The 26,812-nt window shown below is 40.7% G+C and overlaps 1 protein-coding gene across 18 annotated transcripts in view; it reads left to right on the forward strand.

Annotated features, from left to right (window-relative positions):
* Positions 1-26,812, forward strand: part of LOC126354432 (serine/threonine-protein kinase dyf-5) — a 230,593-nt gene that overhangs the window by 74,223 nt on the left and 129,558 nt on the right. For all 18 annotated transcript variants that reach the window (XM_050004096.1, XM_050004086.1, XM_050004081.1 and 15 more), the window contains one exon: positions 3,868-3,989. In XM_050004096.1, the coding sequence (XP_049860053.1) occupies positions 3,868-3,989 (122 nt within the window). The remainder of the gene's footprint in view (positions 1-3,867; positions 3,990-26,812) is intronic.

Genomic DNA, 26,812 nt, shown 5'->3' on the forward strand with positions numbered 1-26,812 from the left:
AAGAAAGAAAATCAACAAAGCTTTATTTTTATAATTTATGGTTGAAGTTATTGTGGTATCTGAGTTCATTTCCTCTGATCTGAAGGTCTTATTTGTTTTCACACACACACACACACACACACACACACACACACAAAGAATGGGTGGAATGAATCCCAGCAAGGAGGACGTGCAGAACTTTGCACATGGAATTAAATATTAACATTGAGGAGAACTGGCAAACACACACAAGCAACAGCATCCGTTCTTTTGTGACTGGTAAGGTCAGTGTTAAGCCAATGAAGATGAACAAAGATACTTAATCAGAACAAATGAAATATTTTCTTTACTTGCCCTGTCTGTAGAGCAGAGAGGTGTGTTTAAAAACAACTTATTAGAGAGGCATATGTGTACATAGTTGCCAAAAGACAAATAAATATAATCTATAATAATAATAATACTAATAACAATAACAATAACTCGGATTCTGGGGGACCAGGACATCAGGCAGGGAAGAGTCGGAGCTTCCCAAAACTCCTTAAACCAAAGCAAAAGCAATTCATTCGGAAACTGAATGTACAGACACTGACTAAAACAGGATAACTCAAGATACTGACAGATACTTGTGATAGATTTTGGAATTTTATACTTGCAGTACAAGAAAGGCGTTTTTGTGATTGATCACTTTGATTCCGGTGGCTATTGAGTCTACAAGGGAAAGCCTGCAATCAAACTGAAAAATAGTAACGTAAATTTGTTGGGAATGGCATTCCTCATGCATAACAGTATCCAGAACTCTGTGATAGACTTCTTGCCACCCTCTGAATGCCTCTCTATACTCACAGTTAAATGTGCTAATAAGGCATATACACTGGTAAACGCACATGCTCTAGTCAATAATGATCCTGGCAAAAACAAAGTGGAGAAGTTCTGGTCATATCTCAAGCATTTACTCACTGAGATCCCTCAACACTGTGTCAAAGTCCTGTTGGGAGATTTCAATTTGTAAATTGGCAATGAATGTGAATACAGACATATAACTGGGAATTTTTCAGTACACAAGAAGATGAACACCAATTGACATTGCTTAATCAACATATGTGGGATAGCCAACCTCCGAATAATACCCACTCACTTTAAGAAACCACAAAGGAAAATGACTACATGGAAATCTCTAAACAACCACAGTGGGGAATATAAAATTGATCATGTAGCAATAACTAGAAAATTTTCTTCAGAAATCAAGAACGTGAGGATACGCAAAGGTTTTCTGGAGTCTGATCACCCTCTCTCACAAGTCAAAATCTGCTTCATACCTAATCAAAAGAAGTGCTGAAAATCTAAACTGCTGCGCATTGATCCAGAATACCTAAACGAACATGCAGAGGAGTTTGCACAATCTCTAGATTCAGACACGGAAACATGGGAAGAGCTTCTTGGAACCATCCAGCAGTCATCAAGAAAACTCAGTCCACCAACACAGAAAACGAAACACACATGGTAGACAACAGACTGTGACAGAGTACTTGCATCACGTATTCAAGCCTGGAAGATTTACACAGCCATCAAACACTGGAGAATTGGCAGAAGAAAACATCTAAAACCATCAGACAAATTAAACACACATACCATCACAAACAATTAGAGGAAATTGATAATGATTGTAAAGGAAACAACACGAGAAACTTTTATAGGACATTTGGGGAAGAACTAGCAATCTTCAAGCAACCCACTCTTTGCTTTCAGCATCCTGATGGAATGCTTGAGACGAACACAAATGCCAAGTGTGAAATCCTTAAACAACATTTTGAGAAGTTACACAACTGTGAACCACCAGCAGACAAACTTGACTTCCATGTTGTGACCCCAAACCAGGATTCAACTCTACCTATGCATGAGGAGATACGAAACATTATATCACATCTGAAAAACAACAAAGCACCAGGGGAAGACAGTGTAATTGCCGAAATGCTCAAGATTGAAGGTGAACTCTTGATTGACAGACTAAAAACTATCATTGAAAATATATAGGTAAATGGACTCATACCAGCATATTGGAAAATGCTTTGATTCACCCTCTACACAAAAAGGGTGAGTCTGATCCCAACAACTATTGAGGCATTTCACTCCTACCAGCCACTTACAAAGTGCTCTCACATGCTCTTCTCAACAGATTAGAACAACAAACAGAACATATGATTGGTGAATATCAGGTAAGCTCCACACACATCGATCCTGCACAGAACAGATCTTGAACCTGAGGATGATACTGCAACACCGTCAGTCAAACCGCACAGTAGTCAGCTTCGTAGGTTTCAAGAAAGCATATGACTTGATTCACCGCACCAGTCTGTTCAATACACTTCGTGAATATGGTGTAGACAACAAAATTACTTCATTAATTGAGCAGAATTTAACAGACACAACCTCAAAAGTAAAATTCATGAAAGAAGTTTCTGAACCGTTTCAAATTAGGACAGGAGTGAGACTAGGTGATGGGCTGCCCCCACTCCTCTTTAACTTGGTAGTGGACAAAATTATCAAGACATAGAGAAAGAAATACCTGGACTATTTATATTGCCATATTTATGGGAACAAAGGACAAGTGAATCAACATAAAATGCCTTGCTTTTGCTGATGACCTAGCAATAATTACATGGACTCCCGAGGGAGCCAAATATGCCATCCAGAAACTTCATGATGTTTCCATGAAAACCGGACTCCAAATTTCTTACGAGAAATCACAATTCATGGACTCCAAAAGTTCCAATCTGAAACCACTTGCAACAAAATATGGTAACATGAAACAAGTTAAGTACTTGAACTACTTAGGTGAAATGATCAGCAACACTGGCAATGAAAAAGTAGCTCATAGAACACGAGCAGAAAAATTACGTAAAGCTTATACAATGACCTGGAACACATAAAATAAGAAATCGCTATCCACCTAAGTCAAACTTCTCCACTATCATACAGTCACTCTTCCAGAAATGCTATATGCAACTGAAACATCATCATTAACCATCAATATCAAGGACATTGAGAAAATGGAAAGGCAAATACTCAGGAAAATAGTTGGACCCAAGATTCCATATGGTATCTGGATGTGCAAAAGCTCTGAAGAACTGTACTCAAAGACTGAATGTTTCGCGTCAGTTGCTCGGAAAAGACGATAGAAATTCTACAGACATTTAACAAGAATGGATGCCTCTAGAATGACCAAGAAAATCTTCCCTGTCATCAAAGGACCTTGCCAAACAAGTGCATGCTGGATAACAGAAACCCAAAATGACCTCACGGAACTTCGTATTGACCCACTAGAAACCACAAGGACTGTTTACAGGCAGAAAATCAACTCTCATAAGTTCACAACCAAAAACTTGACAGAAAAGAATCTGAAACTGAAAAACGCATGGACACAAGAAAGAAGACATACCCATAGTGAAAGGATGAGGAAGTTTTGGGAAGAAAAGAAGAACAAGAAAGTTAAGAAGACCAGTGCTAATTAATGATTGCACATGCTTCTTAGAGGGTGAAACAAATAAATAATAATAATATAATAACTATAATAATCTAAGGTTCAGAGAACACAAAGTTCATTGCCAAATGTCATGGTCCTAGAAGGCCACAGTGAAATAAATAAATAAATAATAGTAATAATTATAATGAGAGCAAAATATATGTATATATATTAAAGAAGGTTAGGGTAGTTGTGATGGAATGCACTTATAAAAATGGTAATACCAAAAATTTGGTATTTTGCTAGAAAGCTTGACCAAGCCTATTTACAATACTTTTTTTTCCTGTTTTCTCAAATCATATTTACAAGATATTGTGCACATTGTATCAAACTATAGGTTGCTAAATGTCTGTTCTTTTATTTTTCAGTCACTGAAGAAACTTTCTCATGCCAATGTTGTTAAACTAAAAGAGGTTATAAGAGAAAATGATACATTATATTTTGTTTTTGAATATATGAAAGAAAACTTATACCAACTAATGAAAGACAGGTAAAATTGTGTGCAATTAATAACTTAGAGGTTAATTTACCACTTGCTGATCACTGGCAATATCATAATTTTAACATCCCTATGTTAAGAATTGCTGAGATATTTGATGATGATTATATTTGTGATAATGTTACACCTTACTTGGAAGTTATTATCTACTACAATAAGTTCTACATGTTCTGCTATTGTGAATGATTAGAACCTTTTCTACAGAATATAAACTTTTCTTTATGTCATCCAAAACTTTTTTGCTATTTGTGTGCCAGTTTCTGCAGCTCTCATTCATGCTAGTGTACAAGTATCATACAAAATTTGATTACTGCTCTATTTTATGCCTAAACCCACAATGTATGCATCTAATCTTTTGTAACTGCTTACCTGAAGGTGCATCATTTAAACCATTGATTTTTTTGCACTAGCATGCTGTTGTGCTGTTTTATGGCTTGACAGCGTGTCACCTGCAAATTAATCAAAAGGAGCATGTTTCTTTGCTCACAAGTAATCATTTTTGTGCTTATTTTTTCTAAGAATAACAGTATTGGACATTTTGTACATAAATTTTTGGTTGTATTGAACATCTTTGTTGTGATTTGTAACATGTAATTTTACACCTTATTTGTTTATTCCTTTTGCTATTACACTGTTTTATTATACCACTAGTTTTTCAGTGACATTCTTCTCAGACTGTGACCCCAGCTGAGCATTGTACTTTAGCTAGGAATCATATTTCAGTGCCAAAGGTTGGAATGAACATGAAAACACCCCTGATACAACCATACAGCTGGGTTTCCATCAGCAAGAATTTCTTACATGTGCATCCCCCCACCACTGCCCTTACATGCACGCTAGTGTTTCCACATGCTTGATCTGGAAATTCTACTTATGCGACATTCAAGATGGTGACAAGTGAAATTATTCATACGGGAGTTGCACAACATTTAGCCAAAGAGGTATGGAAATTGGCATCTTAAGGTTGATTGGGTTGTTTTGGGGGAGCAGAACAGACAGTGAGGTCATCGGTCTCATTGGATTGAGGAAGGATGGGGAAGCAAGTCGGCCATGCTCTTTGAAAGGAGTCATCCTGGCATTTGCCTGGAGTGATTTAGGGAAATCACAGAAAACCTAAATAAGGATGGCCTGATGCGGGATTGAACCGTCGTCCTCCCGAATGCGGACATCTTAAGGAATCGTTTGGGAACGTCAAGTTCATTAATGAGGGAGTTACCTGACGATGACAAAATTTCATTTAAATGAGTAACATCAATTTTGAAATCTGTACAAAAGTCTAATGCAAGTATGTGAGATGCCATGCCAGCTTTCTTTAAATTACAAGCAATATTTATGTATCTGCTAACAGGAGTCATTGCAATATACATATTGTATTCTGAAGAGCACCATTTCTAAATTTTTATATTATCTACAATACACTGAAGGTACATGGGAAAGTAAGGTTTTTGTCTCAACAGTTCAGCTTTGTTTTCATTTTCAGAGTTAGTCAAGGTTCTGACAGGCCACAGGTCCTGTAAATATGTGTTTGTTTTACTAGTATGGTACTTAATTTTGTAACCATACATTGTACTACTGTGCAGAACAGTCATCACTCAGTAATAGTGCCAGTATGAACACTGTCATATTTGCATTGGATTTTTGTGAGAAACAAGAGCTGTTTTAAAATATCTAAACCCACAAAAAAAATTCCATTTCACTATAACATTCACACTCAACGACTTAAGTAAAAAGCTGCCATTGTACTGAAATAATGAAAATACCTTAACAGTAGTTGTAGTAATACATTGTAGTAGTAAGTTGATACTCTCAGTTTCAATATTTTTTAATCTATTTCATCACTTCAAATGATGTCCGCCCCTAGTAGCTGAGTGAGAATGTCATACCTAATGGCCCGGGTTTGATTCCTGTCTGGGTCAGAGATTTCCTCCGCTCAGGGGCTGAGTGTTGTGTTGTCCTTATCATCATCATTTCATCCCCATTGACACGCAAGTCGCCTAACTGGCATCAACTCATAAGACTTGCACCATGCGAACAGTCTACCTGACAGGAGGCCCTAGCCACACAGCATTTCCATTTTTACTTCAAATGATGTGTTACTCTGTAAGTGATCATGGCTGAATACTAGAATGGTATTCCTATTGCACTGTTCAAGATACACCTCCTGGCAGTTGTTGACGCTCATAGGCAATGGTGGGGAAAGCAACATCATGCGAGAAAGTAGAATGCCTTTCAACCTTTCAACTTTTGTAACTTACACATAATTTGGCATCACAACATGCAAATCGGATGTTTCAACATGTAAGGCTGACCTACAGTAATACTGGGGGGAAGGAGGGGGGGGGGGGGGGGTGATGCGCATGTAAGAAATTCATGCCTGTGGACATCCAGCTTATGTGATATGCACACATGCAGTGCTCTCCTGTCCACTGCCCCTTCTTTAATGAAACTGCATTGTGCAGCAAGTGCCAATGACCACTTGTTTCCTCATCTACATCTATAAACATACTCCGCAAGCTACAGTGCACGACACAGGGTACCACGTACCACTACTAATCATTCCCTTTCCTGTTCCACTTGCGAATAGACTGAGGGAAAAATAAGTGTCTAAAAGCCTCTGCATGAGCCCTAATTTCCTGCATCTATCCTTTCTGGCAGTAAAATCGTTCTGTAGTTTAGGTCAGACAACGGTCCTCCAAATTTCTGCAATAGTCCTGGTGAAACAAGCACTGACTTTCCTCCAGGGATCCTCATTTGAGTTCATGAGGCATCTGCATAATACTTGTGTGCTGATTGAACCTATATGTAAGAAATTTACCAGCCTGCGTCTGAAGTGCTTCAGTGTCTCCCTTTAATTATAGTTGGTGGTGACTTTAAAGTACCCTAGGTATGTTGGCAAAAATACATTTTCAAATCCAGAGGTATGCGTAAAACATCATCTGAAATTATGCTAAATGCTTCTCTGAAAATAGTTTTGAGCACTTGGTTTGTGTGTCCACATGAATAGTAAATGATTGTGAAAAAATACTTGATCTGATAAAAACAAATAAACCTGAGCTTATAATGTGCTCAAAATGGTTGGTTGGTTGGTTTGAGGAGTGGACCAAATAGCGAGGTCATCAGTCCCACCCAGTTAGGGAATTATGGGGAAGGAAATTGACCATGCCCTTTAAAAGGAACCATCCCAGCATTTGCCTGAAACAATTTAGGGAAATTATGGGAAACCTACATCAGGATGACCAGATGTGGGTTTGAACGGTCATCCTCTTGAATGCGAGTCCAGTGTGCTAACCACTGCGCCACCTCCCTCGATGCTCAAAATGGATACAGGAATTAGTAAACACAGGGTTCTCATAGTGAGATTGAATATTTTAACCTCCAAATCCTCCAAAAATAAATGAAAAGTTTGCCTGTTCAAAAAAGTGGATGAAAATTCACTTGATGCCTTCCTGAGAAACAATCTGCAGTCCTTCCAAATTAACAATGTAAGTGTAGATCAGATGTGGCCTGAATTCAGAGAATTAGTATTGACAGAAATTGAGAGATTTATACCAGATAAATTAAAAATAATGGAGCAGATCCCCCATGGTACACAAAATCGGTCAGAACACTGTTGCAAAAAAAAAAAAAAAAAAAAAAAAAAAAAAATGCATACCAATTTGAAATGAATGCAAAATCTCCAAGATTGGTGATCTTTTACAGTAGCTCAAAATTTAGGGCATCAAAATTTAGGGTGGACTCCAGTGCAAGATGCTTATAACAGTTTCCATAATGAAACTTTGTCTCGTAATCTGGCAGAAAATCCAAAGAGATTCTGGTCAGATGTAATGTATGACAGTGGCAAGATACAGTCAGTGCCTTCTCTGCACAATAGCAGTGGAAATACTACCGATGACATTACTGCCAAAGCAGAGTTACTAAATGCAACCTTCCGAAATTCCTTCACCAAAGAAGATGAAGTAAATATTCCAGAATTTTAATCAAGAACAGCTGCAAACATGAGTAACTTAGAAGTAGATATCCTCGGAGTAGTGAAGCAACATAAATCACTTAATAAAAGCAAGTCTTCCAGTCCAAACTGTATACCAATGAGGTTCCTTTCGGAGTGTGCTGATGCAATAGGTCCATACTTAACAATCATATACAGCTGTTTGCTCAACGAAAGATCTCTACCCAAAGACTGGAAAGTTGTGCAAGTCACACCAATGTTCAAGAAAGTAAATAGGAGTAATCCTCTAAGTTACAGGCCTATATCATTAACGGTGATAAGCAGCAGGATTTTGAAGCGTATATTGTGTTTGAACATTATGAATTACCTCAGAGAGAATGGTCTATTGACACAAGTCAACACGGACTTAGAAAACACCAGTCTTGTCAAACACAATTAGCTCTTTACACATACGAAGAATTGAGTGCTATTGACAAGGGATTTCAAACTGATTTTGTATTTCTAGATTTTCAGGAGGCTTTTAACACTGTACCACTCAAGTGATTTGTAGTGAAATTGCCTGCTTATAGAATATCATCTCAGTTATGTGACTGGATTCATGATTTTCTGTCAGAGAGGTCACATTTCATAGTAAATGACAGAAAGTCGTTGAGTAAAACAGAAGTGATTTCTGATGTTCCCCAAGATAGTGTAAAGGACCTTTGCTGTTTCTTATCTATGTGAATTATTTAGGAGAAATCTGAGCAGCCGTTGCAGGTTGTTTGCAGATGATGCTGTTATCACCTAGTAAAGTCATCAGAAGATCAAAACAAATTGCAAAACGGTTTTGAAAGATATTTGTTTGGTGTGAAAATTGGCTATTGATTCTAAATAATGAAAAGTGTGAGGTAATCCACATGAGTCCTAAAAGGAATCCATTAAACTTTGATTACATGTTAAATTACTCAAATCTAAAGGCTGCAAATTCAACTAAATATGTAGGAATCACAATTATGAACAACTTAAATTGGAAAGAACTCATAGAAAGTGTTGGAGGAAAGCAAACCAAACACTGAAAGCAAAACAAAGACTGAGTTATATTGGCAGAACACTTAGAAAATGTAACAGATCTACTAAAGAGACTACCTACACTATACTTGTCCATTCAGTCTGGGATCCTTACCAGATATCGCTAACAGAGTACATCGTTATTGGGTTTGGGGTGGACATAATTAAAACAAAGGCGTTTTTGTTGCGGCAGTATCTTCTCACGAAATTTCAATCACCAACATTCTCCTCCAAATACGAAGACATTTTGTTGATGCCGACCTTCACTGGGAGAAATGATAATCATAATAAAATAAGGGAAATCAGAGCTCAGAAGGTGGATCAATGAACCCTCTGCCAGCAGTTAAGTGTGGTCTGCATTGTGTCCATGTATGTAGATGTAGATGTAATCTGATCTGTTTGGGATCCCAAAAATGTGAGCAGCATTCAAGAATCCATTTGATTTATCCTCCCAATAAAATGAAGTTGAGCGTTTACTTCCCTACTACCAGCATGACATCTCATTCTATTTCACATTTCTTTGCATCATTATGCCTAGTGTTATAACCTTTAATCACAATAATTGCGTGGATTTTCACACTCTCTCTTAGAAACAATAGCTGATCACATGATTACAACTCAGTTTCTCGTATTTGACTGCTGTGCCGTGACATGCGGCCGGTGCCGTTCGTAGCTAGGTGGCGCTCCCGTCATCCGATTTGCGGAGCGCCTCTATCGCCGTTTGTGCGTACTGTCGTGGCGGCACTGTTAAATGTCGTGGCACTATCACAACACTTTTCCCCCCTTGAAAAAAAATAAACACTCACTTCCTTGGAGACATGGACAGCGCAGAGACATCCATGGCCTCTTGTGAGGCCCCGAGGAGATCCCGCGCAGAGACACGGGAGTATGGTCGAAAATGTCCAGGACGAAAGCTCGTGCGTGGAACGTGCCTCCTGGATGAGATGATGGGTGAAAACTCCGGAGCAGCATCCATAGGTGTCATTGACCTGGGAGTGTGCTCCAGCGAGATGGGTCCCGGAGAAGGCAGCATCGCGACTGGGGCCGGTTCCGGAGTACTTGGAAGTGGCAGCGACGGCGGCTGCATCAACACGGACGGTAGATCGGCAGCAGCGACAGGACTGGCGTCTCGAGCTGGTGGAGGCGAAGGATGGGGCGGTGGCACAGGCGTGGCCACCACTCGTGGGCGCATCTGGTCGTAATGGCGAACAACCGTGCCGTCGCCCGTACGGATTTCACAAAGCCGGCGGCCGCGAAGAGCCTTGACCACCCCTGGAATCCATTTAGGGCGAGACCCATACCCTCGTGCCCACACGTCGGCGCCCACCGAGTATTTTCCCGCACTAGGGGACACAGTACAAGGCCTGACAGGGTGAAGCAGGTGCAGTAGAGTACGCGGTTGGCGGCCATGCAAGAGTTCAGCAGGGCTGCGATCACCCAGAGGCGTGAAGCAATAAGAACTCAGAAATTGCAGCAGGGCGTCATCTGTGGAAAAATCACTAAGGAATTTTTTCATCTGGCATTTGAAAGTGCGGACAAGGCGCTCGACCTCCCCATTCGATTGTGGATGGAAGGGAGGTGCGGTAACATGATGAATCCCTTGTCCAGTACAGAAATCACGGAAGGCCTGCGAAGAGAACTGAGGGCCATTGTCCGTGACGATCGTGGATGGAAGACCTTCTAGCGCAAAGATTTTGGACAAAGCCAGCGTCGTCGCCGCAGTGGTGGGCGACGGACATCTAACAACAAATGGAAACTTCGAGAAGGCGTCAATCAACAGTAGCCAATAAGTACCGAGGAAGGGGCCAGAAAAGTCGGCGTGCACCCGTTCCCATGGCTGAGCTGGATCAGGCCACGGAGAGGGCATTGTACGAGGTGCCGCCAGTTGTTGAGCACACTGGCCACATGCAGCAACCATATGGGCGATGTCCGAATCAATGCCGGGCCAATAAACGTGCCTGCGGGCCAGGGGCTTAGTCCGAGAAATACCCCAATGGCCTCCGTACAACAGTTTGAGAACATCTTTGCGAAGAGAGGCTGGCACCACGACCCGTGTAGATGCGCCATCCGTGGCCAGAAGAACAACACCATCACGAACAGACAGACGAAGGCGCAAGGCATGGTAGTTGCGAAGGGGATCCGATGCCCGGCCCCCGGTCCTGTCCGGCCAACCTCGTTGAACAAAACCGATCACCCGACGCAGGACCGGGTCCCGCGCAGTAGCTGACGCGACCTGCGAACCTGTAAGTGGAAAGCCCTCGACTGCACGACGTTCTTCCTCATCAATGTGGAAACAGAGGAGTTCATCACGATCGAAAACAGGGTCGGGGCCCATCGGCAATCGCGACAATGCATCCGCATTTGCGTGCTGGGCCATGGGGCGATAGTGAATCTCATAATGAAAACGAGACAAGTATAAGGCCAAACGTTGCAGGCGGTGAGCTGCCTTATCCGGAAGTGACGCCGAGGGGCTGAACAGAGAGACCAGCGGTTTGTGGTCGGTGATGAGGTGAAACTTAGAACCATACAAAAAAACGCTGAACTTTTTTAGAGCATAAATGATAGCGAGCGCCTCCTTTTCGATTTGAGAGTAACGCCGTTGCGCCTCGTTGAGGGTCTTGGAAGCATAGGCAATGGGTCGTTCCGACCCATCCTCATACTGATGGGCGAGAACAGCCCCTAGGCCATACTGTGACGCGTCAGTCGCCAGAACCAAGTGCTGACCCGGACGGAATGTGGCAAGACAAGGCGCCGACTGCAAATGAGCCTTCAGGCGGACAAAAGCCTGCTCACACCCGTCGGACCAACAGAAGGGGACGTTTTTGCGTAACAGCTGATGCAGAGGATAAGCTACCGCTGCTGCGGATGGAATGAATTTGTGATAATAAGCAATCTTGCCTAGAAACGCCTGAAGTTCTTTGACCGTAGACGGCCGGGGTAGAGCGTTAATGGCCGCAACGTGCTCACGGAGAGGGCGTATGCCCTCACGGGACAAGTGGAAACCAAGATACTCAATGGAGGGTTGGAAGAACTGTGACTTGTCCAGATTGCACCTCAACCCAGCCGAATGCAAAACCCGAAACAGTGAACGTAAATTACGAAGGTTCTCCGCAGTGGAGGCTCCCGTGACAACAATGTCATCCAGATAGTTTATGCAGCCGGGAATGGAAGCCGTGAGCTGTTCCAAAAACCGCTGAAAAATGGCCGGTGCGCTAGCGACGCCAAATGGTAATCGCTGGTACTGATACAACCCACAAGGAGTGTTGATAACGAGAAATTCCTTGGAAGGAGCGTCCAACGGCAACTGATGGTACGCCTCCGATAAGTCAAGTTTGGAAAAGAACTGGCCCCCAGCGAGCTTGGTAAACAACTCCTCAGGACGAGGAAGAGGATAAGTGTCAATGAGGCTCTGAGCGTTGACAGTGGCTTTAAAGTCACCACACAATCGCAGACTCCCGTTTGGTTTAGAAACCACCACGATCGGCGATGCCCATTCGCTGGAGGTAACCGGAAGGAGAATCCCTGAAGCTGTTAACCTGTCTAGCTCAGCCTTGACAGGTGCACGCAACGCCACCGGAATAGGGCGTGCCCGGAAAAACTTAGGGCGAGCCGTAGGTTTAAGAGTAATGTGGGCTGCAAAATCCTTGGCACAACCCAGACCAGCAGAGAACACGGACGAAAATTCACAACACAATCCATCCAGCTGTTGATACGGAATGTCCTCAGATATGAGGTGCACATCATCATCAATGGAGAACCCGAACAACTGGACAGCATCATAACCGAACAGGTTTTCAGTGCCCGCATGATCCACCACATAAAACGTGAGGGGCCGAACAACAGACTTGTAGGCAGTGGAAGCATCAAACTGGCCCATGATAGGAATTTTCTGCTGATTATAAGTCCTCAGATTGCGCGTAACTGGAGACAAAGGAGGGGAGCCCAACGCCAAATACGTGCGAGAATTAATGAGAGTTACTGCAGAGCCAGTGTCCACTTGCATGCGGATGTCTTTATTCAGAACACGAACAGTAACAAACAACTTATTTGTTTGAGAAAGCACACAGTGAACATCCATGTCCGACGCCTCGACCTCGTCGACAGGAACTTTATGGGACTGACACACAGAAGCAATGTGGCCTTTTTTCCTACATGAATTACACGTGGCCCAACGTTTTGGACACGCTGCCCTGTCGTGCTGTACGAAACAACGGGGGCAAGAAGGAAGCGCGGAACGAACCGGCTTCTGTGGTTGCTGGTTTCGCTGTGAGCGTTGCGGCCCAACGCGACGTTGTTTACGCGAGTGAACCGCCGCCACATCCTCGTTCTCCTGTGCAACAGGCAAATTGTCCTTGTCGAGAGTTGACTGTACAGCGCCTACATCACACCACGCGTCTATTTGCGCGCCAGCAGCGTGAGACACTTCAAAGGATTGAGCGATGCTTAGAACTTCCGACAACGACGGGTTTGGCAGCTGTAGGGCACGTTGCCGAACTTCTTTATCAGGAGCAAGCCGTAGAATAGCATCCCTAACCATTGAATCGGCATAAGACTCGTGATGAGTGTCCGTGACAAACTGACATTTCCTACTCAGGCCGTGTAGTTCCGCCGCCCAAGCCCGGTAAGATTGATGGGGCTGTTTACGACACCGGTAGAACGCCACGCGGGCGGCAACGACGTGGGTGTTTGTTCGATAATAGGCAGACAATAAGTCACACACTTCTTGGAAGGACAGGGAGGCTGGTTCCCGCAGAGGGGCTAACTGAGATAGCAGCTGATAGACCCGAGGGGAAATCCAAGATAGAAATAACGACTTACGCATAGGAGCGTCGACAACGCCGAAAGCCAAGAAGTGTTGCCACAAACGCTTCTCATAATTCTCCCAGTCTTCAGCGGCCTCGTCGTAAGGAGGGAATGGAGGCGGAGAAGAGGAAGACAGACGATGAGTAAGCGACGTCGACAACGCCTGAATCGCTGCCGTCAGCTGTGTTTGTTGTTCAATGAGCGCTTGCATAAGCTGTTCCATGTCTGCCCCGTCACGAACACGCAAATCCACAACGCGGTGAAAATATCCCGACCTCGTCGCCAAAAAGTGTTATAACCTTTAATCACAATAATTGCGTGGATTTTCACACTCTCTCTTAGAAACAATAGCTGATCACATGATTACAACTCAGTTTCTCGTATTCGACTGCTGTGCCGTGACATGCGGCCGGTGCCGTTCGTAGCTAGGTGGCGCTCCCGCGCTCATCCGATTTGCGGAGCGCCTCTATCGCCGTTTGTGCGTACTGTCGTGGCGGCACTGTTAAATGTCGTGGCACTATCACAACACCTAGATATTTAATCGATGTGACTGTGTCAAGCAGAACCCTACTAATGCTGTATCTGAACGTTACAGTATTGTTTTCCACACTTATTTGCACTAACTTACATTTTTCCACATTTATTGCCATTAATTAACAACTAGAAATTCCATCTAAGTCTTCCTGCATACTCCACAGTCACTCATGATGACACCTTTTTGTACACCACGGCAATATCAACAAAAAACCTTATATTGCTGCTTATCTTATCCTATACATATATAAATGCCACAGACTAGCTGTTTAAAAAATGTAATTCCCATTGGTCACTGTGTGTCCCCTTCACATTCCAGCTTCACATTTCTAAATGCCCCCAACTTGAGTCATTTTTTAAGTTTCAGCATTCTTAAGTAAATATGGAATGTAGTCAAATTAAATCATAATTGTGAAGGAATTAGATTAGAAAATGATACCCTAAAAGTAAACCTTATATTGCTGCTTATCTTGTCCTATACATATATAAATGCCACAGACTAGCTATTTAAAAAAATGTAATCCCCATTGGTCACTGTGCGTCCCCTTCACATACCAGCTTCACATTTCTAAATGCCCCCAACTCGAGTCATTTTTTAAGTTTCAGCATTCTTAAGTAAATATGGAATGTAGTCAAATTAAATCATGATTCTGAAGGAATTAGATTAGGAAATGATACCCTAAAAGTAATAGATCAGCTTTGCTATTTGGACAGCAAAATAAATAATGATGGCCAAAGAACAGAGGATATAAACTGCTGACTGGGTATGGCACAGAAGCATTTATGAAAAAAAGGAATTTCATAATGGTTGATATAAATTTAAGTTATAGGAAGGCTTCGCAGAATGTATTTGCATGGAGTTTAGCCTTGTACAGATGTGAAATAGGACAATGTGTAGTCCAGACAAGAAGAGACTACAGACTTTTGAAATGTATACTGCCAGGAAAAAATTGTAACACCAAGAAGGAATTGTACAACATAATTGAAAGTTGGTAGGCATGTTTCTACATCAGAAGGATGATGCCTGTTCCAATTTTGCACCAGTCACATAAGAGTGTCACTAGTAGCTAGTAGTGCCATTATGAGGATGCAGATCAGGTTTGCTTTCTATACACTGTATAACAATTGCGAGTGTTAGTTACATTTGATATTGGCTGTAGTGTTAGTCAAGAATGCCTTTAAGGCAACAAAAATGCCATTATCAGCACCTCACTGGATTTGGATGAGGTCGTGTACTAGGATACTGCAGGAAGAATTGGCAGGAATATAGATACTCTACATGATTGCTGGCAGCGGTGGTCGTAAGAATGTACGGTCACTAGAAGATCAGGCTCTGGATGACCATGTGGTACTACCAGTATGGCTTTGGCACATCATACTGCATCTACAGCAGAAATCTGAACAGCAATTGGCACCACAGGACAGAGAATACTGTTACAAATTGCTTACATCAAGGACATCACTGAGCCAGATGCACTGTAGCATGCATTCCACTGACCCCAAACCACCGGCATTTACAACTTCATTGGTGTCATTGAGAGCTCATTTGAGGGCAGGGTGAAGGTCTGCAGTGTTTTCTGATTGAAAGCCTGTTCTGCCTCGGTGACAGTGATGGCCATGTTTTGCTTTCAAAGAGGCCTCTTGAGGACCTGCAACCACTCTGTCTGCATGCAAGGCACACTGGACCTACACCTGGAGTTATGGTATGGGGTGCAATTTTGCATGACAGCAGGAGCACTCCCATGGTTATCCCACAGACCCGGAATGCAAATTTGTCGACCTGTTGTGCTACCATTCATGAACAGCATTCCAGCATGCTTTCCAACAGGATAACACTTACTCAAATACCACTGTTCTAACCCAACATGCTCTACAGAGTGTTGATGTGTTGTCTTGGGATGCCCGATCAACAGATCTTGTATCCAGTCGAGCACATGTGGGACATCATTGGATGACTGCTCCAGCATCACTCACAAACAGCATTAACCATCCCTTTATTGACTGCCCAAGTGGAACAGGCATGGAACTCCATCCCACAAACTGACAGCTGGCACCGGTGTAACATTCTGGCAGTTACATTGGTTATTAATGCATGAAGCAACATTTCACATTTGCAGTGGCATATCTTGCACCTGTGATCTTGCAATGTTAATTGTTTAAATATGTTACCTAGAAAAATGTATTCCTGAAATTTCATTACCCCAAATTAATTATTTTTCAGCAACACTGCAAACATTTGAGGGCAATAACTTTTATTTTATCGTTTTACAATACAAATTTTGGCCTTAGGCAATTTTCAAGCACAAAAACTTATTAAAGTGTCAAGGACTTGTATTTCATAGTAGTCTGATGTCTTTTGACATTTAAATAAGTTTTTCTTCTTGAAAATAGCCTAGGCAAAATCTGGACTGTACAACAGTGGTTCATGGAAAGAGGAAGCCGTCTGGTAGAATTTTGCACAGAGCATAACTTAATCATAGCTAACACTTAGTTTAAGAATCATGGAAGAAGGTTGTATATGTGGAAGAGGCCTGGAGACACTGGAAGGATTCAGATAGATTATATAATGGTAAGACAGAGATTTAGGAGCCAGGTTTCAAATTGTAAGACATTTCCAGAGGCAGATGTGGACTCTGACCACAATGTATTGGTTATGAACTGTGGACTAAAACTGAAGAAACTGCAAAACGTTAGGAATTTAAGGAGGTGGGACCTGGATAAACTGAAAGAACTGGAGGTGGTAGAAAGTTTCAGGGAGCCCATTAGAGAACATTTGACAAGAACAGGGGAAAGAGATACAGTAGAAGAAGAATAGGTAGTTTTGAGAGATAAAATAGTGAAGGCAGCAGAGGATCAAGTAGGTCAAAAGACGAGGGCTAGCAGAAATTCTTGGTTATCAGAAGAGATATTGAATTTAATCGATGAAAGGAGAAAATATAAAAATGCAGTAAATAAAGCAGATGAAAAGAAATACAAACGTTTCAATAATGAGATTGACACGAAGTGCAAAATGCCTAAGCAAGGATGGCTACATGACAAATGTAAGGAGGTAGAGCCATGTATCACTAGGGGTAAGATAGATACTGCTTACAGGAATATTAAAGAGACGTTTGGAGAAAAGAGAACCACCTGTATGAATATTGAGAGCTCAGATGGAAAACCAGTCCTAAGCAAAGACAGGAAAGCAGAAAGGTGGAAGGAATATATAGTGGGTCCATACAAGGGTGATGTACTTGAGAGCAATATTATGGAAATGGAAGAGGATGTAGATGAAGATGAGATGGGAGATGTGGCACTGCGTGAAGAATTTGACAGAGCACTGAAAGACCTAACTAAAAAAAAAGGCCCCTGGAATGGACAACATACCATTAGAGCTACTGATAGCCTTGGGAGAGCCAGCCATGACAAAACTCTACCTTCTGGTGAGCAAGATGTAAGAGAAAGGCAAAATACCCTCAGACTTCAAGAAGAATATGATAATTCCAATCCCAAAGAAAGCAGGTGTCGACAGGTGTAAAAATTACCGAACTATCAGTTTAATAAGTCATGCCTGCAAAGTACTAACATGAGGTCTTTACAGACAAATGGAAAAACTAGTGAAGTCGACCTCAGAGGAAGATCAGTTTGGATTCTGTAGAAATGTTGGAACATGCGAGGCAATACTGACCCTATGACTTATCTTAGAAGATATGTGAGTTATTCAATAATTAAAGAGACAAATTGGTCTGGGGAAAAACTGTTAGTAGAGCAAGTTTGGTACTTTTATGGCTTTAAGTTGGCACCACTGGGATGAGCCCTGATCAGCTGGTATATCAACATTGTTTTGTTTATAAAACCAAAAATACATTTCAAGATGACAAGGCCACTTGAAACATTCACATTAGTTGAACAATGTTCTGTTATTGGATTTTTACTTGCTGAAGGTGAGAAACCAGTGAATATATACTGTAGAATGTCTAAAGTTTATGGTGAAGATTGTATGAACTATGTAAAGTTTTACGAGTGGGTAGAGCAGTTAAAAATGGTCGCAACTCGGTGACTGACGAACAACATACTGGCGACCAGTTGCAGTTTCAACTCCCTCACTTGAAAGTTGAATTGATTACATTATTCTTGCCGACCCTGTGTGACTGAGGAAATTATAGTTGATATGGTTCAAGTTAGTACTGGTACAGTTCATAACGTTATCTGTAACAAGTTGAAGTACTGCAAAACATGTAGAAGATAGGTCCCAAAGGAGTTGACACGCCTACACAAGGAAACAAGTTTGAGAGTGTGTGCAGAGCAAAAGGAATGTTATGAAAGAGAAGGTGAGCACCTCCTCAATCAAATTTTAACTTGTGGTGAAACTTGGTTCATTATTATGGACCAGAATCAAAAAGAAAGCATGGAGTAGAAGCACACCAACTCACCTGTCAAAATCCAAGCGTCAGCAGGAAAAGTCATGTTGACGGTGTTTTGCGATCCTTAAGGTCCAGTTTTTTTTTTTTTTTTTTTTTTTTTTTTTTTTTTTTTTTTTTTTTTTTTTTTTGTCCCGAAGAGCAGCATACAATGAACATCCAGTACTACTCATATTTGCTTTTACACTAGGTGTGAGAGAGAGACAATGTGAATCTCAGAGGTGTGATTTTCCAGCAAGACTACGCATGCCTTCATATTGTTCAACTAACCAGTGAAACCATCAACTAAATAGGCTGGGAAGTACTGCCTCATCCCTGATTTAACACCTAGTGATTTTAAGTTGTTTTGTGCACTGAAGGGGGCATTATGTGGAAAAAGTTTCCAGGATAAGGAGGAAGTGAAAAAGTTTGTGGGAAATTGGTTTAAACATCAAGGTAAAGAGTTTTTTGCAGGTGGAACCAAAAAAGCTTTTAGCCCATTGGAACAAGTGCATAATGTTCAAGTGGATTACGTTGAAAAGTAGAAAATGTATTATTTAATAAAAATAAAAGATTTTGTCCACACCAATTTGTTTCTTTAATTATTGAATGACCCTGGTAGATTTCTAGCATTTGTAGACTTGGAGAAAGCTTTTGACAGTGTTGACTGGAATACTCTCTTTAAAATTCTGAAGGTGGCAGGGGTAATATACAGGAAGCAAAAGGCTATTTACAATTTGTACAGAAACCAGAAGGTAGTTACAAGAGTACAGGGGCATGAAAGAGAGGCAGTGGTTGAGAAGGGAGTGAGAAAAGGTTGTAGCCTATCCCTGATGTTATTCAAGCTGTATATTGACCAAGCATTAAAGGAAACAAAAGAAAAATTTGGAGTAGGAATTAAAATCCCTGGAGAAGAAATAAAAACTTTGTGGTTTGTCGATGACATTGTAATTCTGTCAGAGACAGCAAAGGATCTAGAAGAGCAGTTAAATGGAATGAACAGTGCCTTGAAAGGAGGATATAAGATGAACATCAACAAAAGAGAAAAGAAGGATAATGGAATGTAGTCAAATCAGGTAATGCTGAGGGAATTATTAGGAAATGAGACACTTAAAGTAGTGGATGAGTTTTGCTATTTGGGGAGCAAAATAACTGATGATGCTCGAAGTAGAGAGGATATAAAATGTAGACTGGCTATGGCAAGGAAAGCATTTCTGAGGAAGTTTGTTAACATCGTGTATAGATTTAAGTGTCAGGAAGTCTTTTTCTGAAAGTATTTGTATGGAGTGTAGCCATGTATGGAAGTGAATCATGGATGATAAATAGTGTAGACAAGAAGAGAATAGAAGCTTTTGAAATGTGGTGCTTCAGAAGAATGCTGAAGATTAGATGGGTAGATCACATAACTAATGAGGGGAGGTACTAAATAGAAGTGGGAGAAGATGAAATTGTAATACAACCTGACTAAAAGAAGGGACTGGTTGGTGGGACATGTTCTGAGGCATCAAGGGATCACCAATTTAGTATGGAGGGAACTGTGGAGGGTAAAAATCGTGGAGGTAGACCATGAGATGAATACACTAAGCACATCCAAACAAAAGGATGTAGGTTGCAGTAGTTACTCAGAGATGATGAAGCTTATTACACAGGACAGAGTAGCATGGAGAACTGCATCAAACCGGTCTCTGGACTGAAAACCACAACAATAACAACAACAACAACAATAATAAAATAAAAGTTATTACAGTCAAATGGTGGTAGCATAATTCAAAAAGATTTACAATAACTGTTGCTCCAGCCAAAATAAATAATAAATTATTTTTTCTGTCAGTGTAATGGTGTTACAAAGGAGTACTGAAGATTAGACATATCCAAATTCTGCAAATCACTTTGAAGAACATGGCAGAGGGCACTACATATTATACCATTTATTAGGCCTTCTTGCTGTTCCAGTTACATATGGAGTGTGGAAGAATGACTATATACACACATCTGTGTGTGCTGTAATTAAGCTAGTCTTTTCTTCATTATCCTTAGAGGAGCAATATGTAGGTGGTTGTAGATATTCCTACATTCTTCATTTAGAGTTGGTTCTTAAAACTTTGTTAGTATGTTTTCTTGGGAAAGTTTTGTATCAATCTTCGGGTATCTACCAGTTCAGTTTCTTCAGCATCCCAGTGACACTTCCTCATGGATCAAAAGAATCTTTGATCATTTGAGCTGCTCTTCTCTGTATGCATTCAAAATCCCGTGGCAGTCTTATTCATTAGAAATCCCAAATATTTGAGCATTATTCTAGGAAGAGTCACACAATTTATTGTAAGCAATCATTGTTCCAAACTGATTGCATTTCCCTAGCATTTTACCAATGAACCAAAGTCATCGTTGAGTAGAAAAGTATTCATTGCACAAAAACGTGTAATCAGAATAATTGCTGGAGCCCACCCACGGTCATCCTGCAGACATCTATTTAAGGATCTAGGGATCCTCACAGTAACCTCACAGTATATATATTCCCTTATGAAATTTGTTGATAATAATCCAACCCAATTCAAAAGTAATAGCAGTGTGCATACCTATAACACCAGGAGAAAGGATGATCTTCACTATGCAGGGTTAAATCTGACTTTGGCACAGAAAGGGGTAAATTATGCTGCCACAAAACTCTTTGGGCACCTACCAAACAGCGTCAAAAGCCTGACAGATAGCCAACTAACATTTAAAAATAAATTTAAAAAATTTCTAGATGACAACTCCTTCTACTCATTGGCAGAATTTTTAGATATAAACTAAGTAAAAAAAGAAAAAAGAAAAAAACTTAATCATTAGTGTCATGCAATATTTTGTGTAAATGTAATTTCTTGTACAGACATCTTTTATTAACCTGACACGTTCCACATCATTACGAAGTGTCGTATTCATGATCTATGGAACAAGTATTAATCTAATCTAATCTGCCACCATCTATACCTACAACCGAGCCTACACCATAGCCCCATTTAATAGCACTACAAATTGTTACACCCACATATTTGTATGAATTGACTGATTGACTGATTTCAATTGTGACTTGTTGATATTGTAGCCATAGGAACTATGTTTTTTTTTTAATTTTGCAAACTGCACAATTTTACATTTTTGAAAAAAATAATCAGGAGGTACTTAACCAAATCTGGGAAAAAAAGAGATTTTTGATGCAATGTCGCAAAAAGGAGGGATTGGTTGATAGGACATCCTGAGCCAACAAGGAATCGTCAATTTCATAGTGAAGATAAGTCTAGAGGGTAATAATTATAGAAGGAGAACAAGGCTTAAGAACAGTAAGCAAGTTGAAAAGGATGTAGGTTATAGTAGTTTGCTCCTTTGTCCACACATGGTTCGACTATGGCAGCATAGTGTGTGGATCAGCTAGGCTTTCTCATTTAAAGATGTTGGACGCTGTCCATCATACAAGAATTAGGCTGGTCACAGGTGCCTAGAACCAGTCTAATTTCTAGCCTCTGTGCAGAGCCTGGTGAGCCACTTCTTAGCAATTGGTGAGAACTTCTCATGATGAGCCATCTCCAACTATCATGTTTTCGGTGTTTGAGGTGAACATTGCATACAGTGCAGGTTTAGTGGTCACAGGACGGCTAAGGTCTTTTTCAGTTCATGTGAAGATTCCTTGGTGTAGCAGACATACCAGTTCTCAAGTGGGGATGGCACACATCCCCTCCCTGAGTGACTGACAGGCCCATTTTTAGCGTAGGCATGGCAGAGTAGAACTCTCCACTGTGTATGTACTTCTAGAATGAGATTTTAGTGACATTTTGTAGTATCCAGAGCACATGGTGGTTTTTACTGATGGATGAAGCAAATGAACAACGTTGGGTGTTCTGTTATCTTCCCACATTTTGCCATTTAACTCCGCCTGCCAAGCAACTTTTTAGTGTACTTTGCAGAGCTGTGGATGGTCAAGAATGCACTGGAGCATATGACACTTCTTGGTAGAGCGACATTTCTTGCCTGCACTGACTCTCTTCATACTCTGCAGGCTACTCAGCAAATTTTCATAGCAGATAGGACAGTTCAGACTGTCCGTGACACTATCCACATCCTGCACATGCAGAAGAAACAGGTGGCCTTCTACTGGGTCCCTGTACTCATGAGTATTGAAGGGCAATGGTGAAGCCGACAGAGCAATGAAAACAGAGTGCTGGGAAACTACAACACTTCAAGCCACTTACAGGCATGGGTGAGTGTTTGCTTAGTGGGAAAGGTAGTGACTGGAAGTGGATAACAAAAAGCTGCTGTTGGTCAGGCCAACTGTTCAGCCATGGGACACTTCTTTTGAACTAATCTAGGGACAAAGTGATCCTCACTCAACTTCGCACTGGCCACTGCTTTTTGATGCATGCATATCTCTTGCTGCTAGAAGATACACCGGAATGCAGTGTTTACTACATCATGCTCACAGTACACCTTGCCTTAACATCATATGTGTTGCATACAGATTGGAGGGAAGCCTTTGGTCTACCGAGGAACTTACCCTCCATTTTAGGTGATGACAGAACAGTGGCAGGACAATTGTTGACACCTTGTGTGGCATTAGGACTCCTGCCAAGTTAAAAGGGACAGAGAGTTTAATGTGTATTTAGTGGCTACGTCATTCTTTTATTCCCATGTGCAGTTAGCTTTCTTACTGACTCCCACTGTTTTATTAATTCTTTTAACTTGTGACAGTATTATGACTAGGTCTGCTGGGACTTCCACATGCCATTTCTATTATTGTGGGTATCATTATATGATATTTGTTTTTTGTTTTAACAAAAGTACTCCTTATTCACCAGTACTGTGATCTTGTGCAAGGACACTGATGACCAGGATGTTTAGCACCCAGCAATTTTACATCCATCCATTCATACATTTACATACATTCTGTTAGAGCGTCATTGTTGCTTGTCAACATTGCTCAAAAGAGGTGCTGTATGCTTATTACTGAGTCTAGTATATAAATGAAAATAATCAGTTTTTGGAAATATAATATAATTGAATGGATAAAAAATATACCCACTAAGTTACATCAAGAAAAAGCACATAGAAAAGTTATGGAAACGTGCAAGCCTGTGGCTCCATCTTGTTCTTCAACACTTCCACCAGGAGGAGGAGCCACTGGCTCTGAAGGCTTGCACATTTCAATAATTTTTTTTGTGTATTTTCACCTGCTGCTGCTTGGTGAGTAAATTTTTTAACTGTTCGATTGTAGTATATTACTTGAATTGGTTACAGCTTCAGATTAAAGGGACAAAATCTTAAAACAAAGTAAAAGTAAAGGTAGTTGTAACAAGGTTGATATGAAAAGAAATAAGGCTTTTTGTATTGTATGTATTTGTGTGGGGTTTGGTCTGTTGGACCTAGTGGTAATGTGTTTCTTATGAGCAGCTGCCTTAACCACTTTGGCTATCCAGACATGGTCCCTTATTGACTCAAATTTCCAAGTTACTGCATGGTCCGACACAAATTTTCAACTTTTGCCATTGCATTACCACAGTCCCTGGCCACTCATCCTTTCCCTTTCCTTCTCTTTCCCCTTCCTACATTTCATGTTTACAGTTTGGTATTGTGTGACAAATTTTAGTTAGCAATAGTAAATATTCTGTTCAAAAACACAAAAGAAGAGGTTGCTTGTCAAAGAGACTGGGAAGACAGTAAGATACCAGTTAATTACATCTTTGTTAAATAGAGATTTAAAAACAATCTAAATGATGAAAAGTATTAATGGTATTGATCAGGTTAAAATATAAGCCATAATGAAGGCAAATGAATAAAGGGTTTAAAGACAGTTATCAGCTTGAAGCTTGTTTTAAATGTGAATTTGAAACTAGTAGAGACTAAAGTTACAATGCTTAGTAATAGCCTGCAAGGCAGGCTAGTGGATGATGAATGGCTAATCATTTTGAGTGATGAAATTAGAGACAACAAATAAAGTGTAGCTATAAGAAACAGCAATAAAGGAGTAGTTGCACTCAGTAGTGATGAGAGGGTGCCTGATTCCGCAATTGTATGTTCAGTTAAAAAGTGGCTCCAGTTGATAGTAAGAACTTTTTAAGTGCACATGACAGTTTTAGGCCTTTTCAGGTGTGCCTTTAAGTTATGCTGTTGAGAAGCATCATCAAACAACATAACTTCCAGATACACTTGAAAATGGTCTAATATAAAGGCCAATACTGATTGGATGCGCTTAATGAATTTTTTACTAGCAACTGAAGCAGCTTTTCATTAATTATCAATGAAATTATTTTTACCAGTTAGTAAGACTTTATGTTTGATAATTTTTAAAATGTTATTGTTTTTGTGGTCCTCAGTCCAAAGACCGGTTTGATGCAACTCTCCATGCTAGTCTATCCTGTACTAGCCTCTTCATATCGGAGTAGCTGCTACATCCTTATTGTATTCATCTCTTGGTCTCCCTCTATGATTTTTACCGCCACATTCTGCTCTAGTACTTAACTTGTGATCCCTTGATGACTCAGAATGTGACTTATCAGCCGATCCCTTCTTCTAGTCAGGTTGTAACACAATTTTTTCTTGTTCTTTAGCACCACATTTCAAAAGCTTCTATTCTCTTCTTGTCTAAACTGTTTATCATCCATGTTTCACTTCCATACATGGCTACACTCTATACAAATACTTTCATAAAATAGTTCCTGACACTTAAATCTATACTCAGTGTTAACAAGTTTCTCTTATTCAGAAACACTTTTCTTGCCATTGCTAGTCTACATTTTATATCCTTCCTACTTTGACCATCATCAGTTATTTTGCTCCCCAAATAACAAACCTCATCTACAACTTTAAGTGCCTCATTTCCTAATATAAATTCCCCAGCATTACCTGATTTATTTTGACTATATTCCATTATCCTCATTTTGCTTTTGTTGAAGTTCATCTCATATCTCTTTTCAAGTCACTGTCCATTCCGTTCAACTGCTCTTCCAGATCCTTTGATGTCTCTGACGGAATTACAGTCGCATCGGTAAACGTCAAAGTTATCATTTCTTCTCCCTGTATTTTAATACCTAGTCCAAATTTTTCTTTTGTTTCCTTTAGTACTTGCTCAATATACAGATCGAATAACATTGGGGTAGGCTACAACCCTTTCTCACTCCCTTCTTAAACACTGCTTCCCTTTCATCCCCATTGATTGTTATAACTGCCATCTGAATTCTGTACAAATTGTAAATAGCCTTTTGCTCCTTGTATTTTATCCCTGCTACCTTTAGAATTTAAAAGAGAGTATTCCAGTCAACATTGTCAAAACATTTCTATAAGTCTATATAAAGGCAGATTTCTATATTAAAAACAAAGATTCCAAGACTTACCAAGAGGGAAAGTGCCGGTAGATAGGCACAATAAAATAACACACAAACACACACACAAAATTTCCAGCTTTCGCAACCAACGATTGCTTCTTCAGGAAAGAGGGAAGGAGAGGGAAAGACGAAAGGATGTGGGTTTTAAGGGAGAGGGTAAGGAGTCATTCCAATCCCGGGAGCGGAAAGACTTACTCGCGCGCGCACACACACACACACACACACACACACACACACACACACACACACACACATATCCATCCATCAATCACAGATTTCCCTTGCCTTAACCTATCTTCTGTGAGAAGTCATAGGGTCAGTATTGCTTCATGTGTTCCTACATTTCTCCAGAATCAATACTGATGTTCGTCAACGTCAGTTTATACCAGTTTTTCCATTCTTCTGTAAAGGATTTGTGTTTGTATTTTGCGGCCATGATTTATCAGACTGATAGTTCAGTAAATTTCACACCTGTCAGCACCTGGTTTCTTTGGAATTGAAATTATTATATTCTTCTTGAAGTCTGAATGTATTACACCTGTCTCACATGTCTTGCTCACCAGATGGAAGAGTTTTGTCGTGGATGGCTCTCCCAAGTGTATCAGTAGCTCTAACGCAATGTTGTCTACTCCCAGGACTTTGTTTTGACTTACGTCTTTCAGTGCATTGTCAAATTCTTCTCACAGTATCATATCTCCCATTTCTTCTTTGTCTACATCCTCTTCCATTTCCTTAACATTGCCCTGAAGTACT

This window comes from Schistocerca gregaria, chromosome 3 (genome assembly GCF_023897955.1).
Source record: "Schistocerca gregaria isolate iqSchGreg1 chromosome 3, iqSchGreg1.2, whole genome shotgun sequence".
In the NCBI taxonomy this organism is placed as follows: Eukaryota; Metazoa; Arthropoda; class Insecta; order Orthoptera; family Acrididae; genus Schistocerca; species Schistocerca gregaria.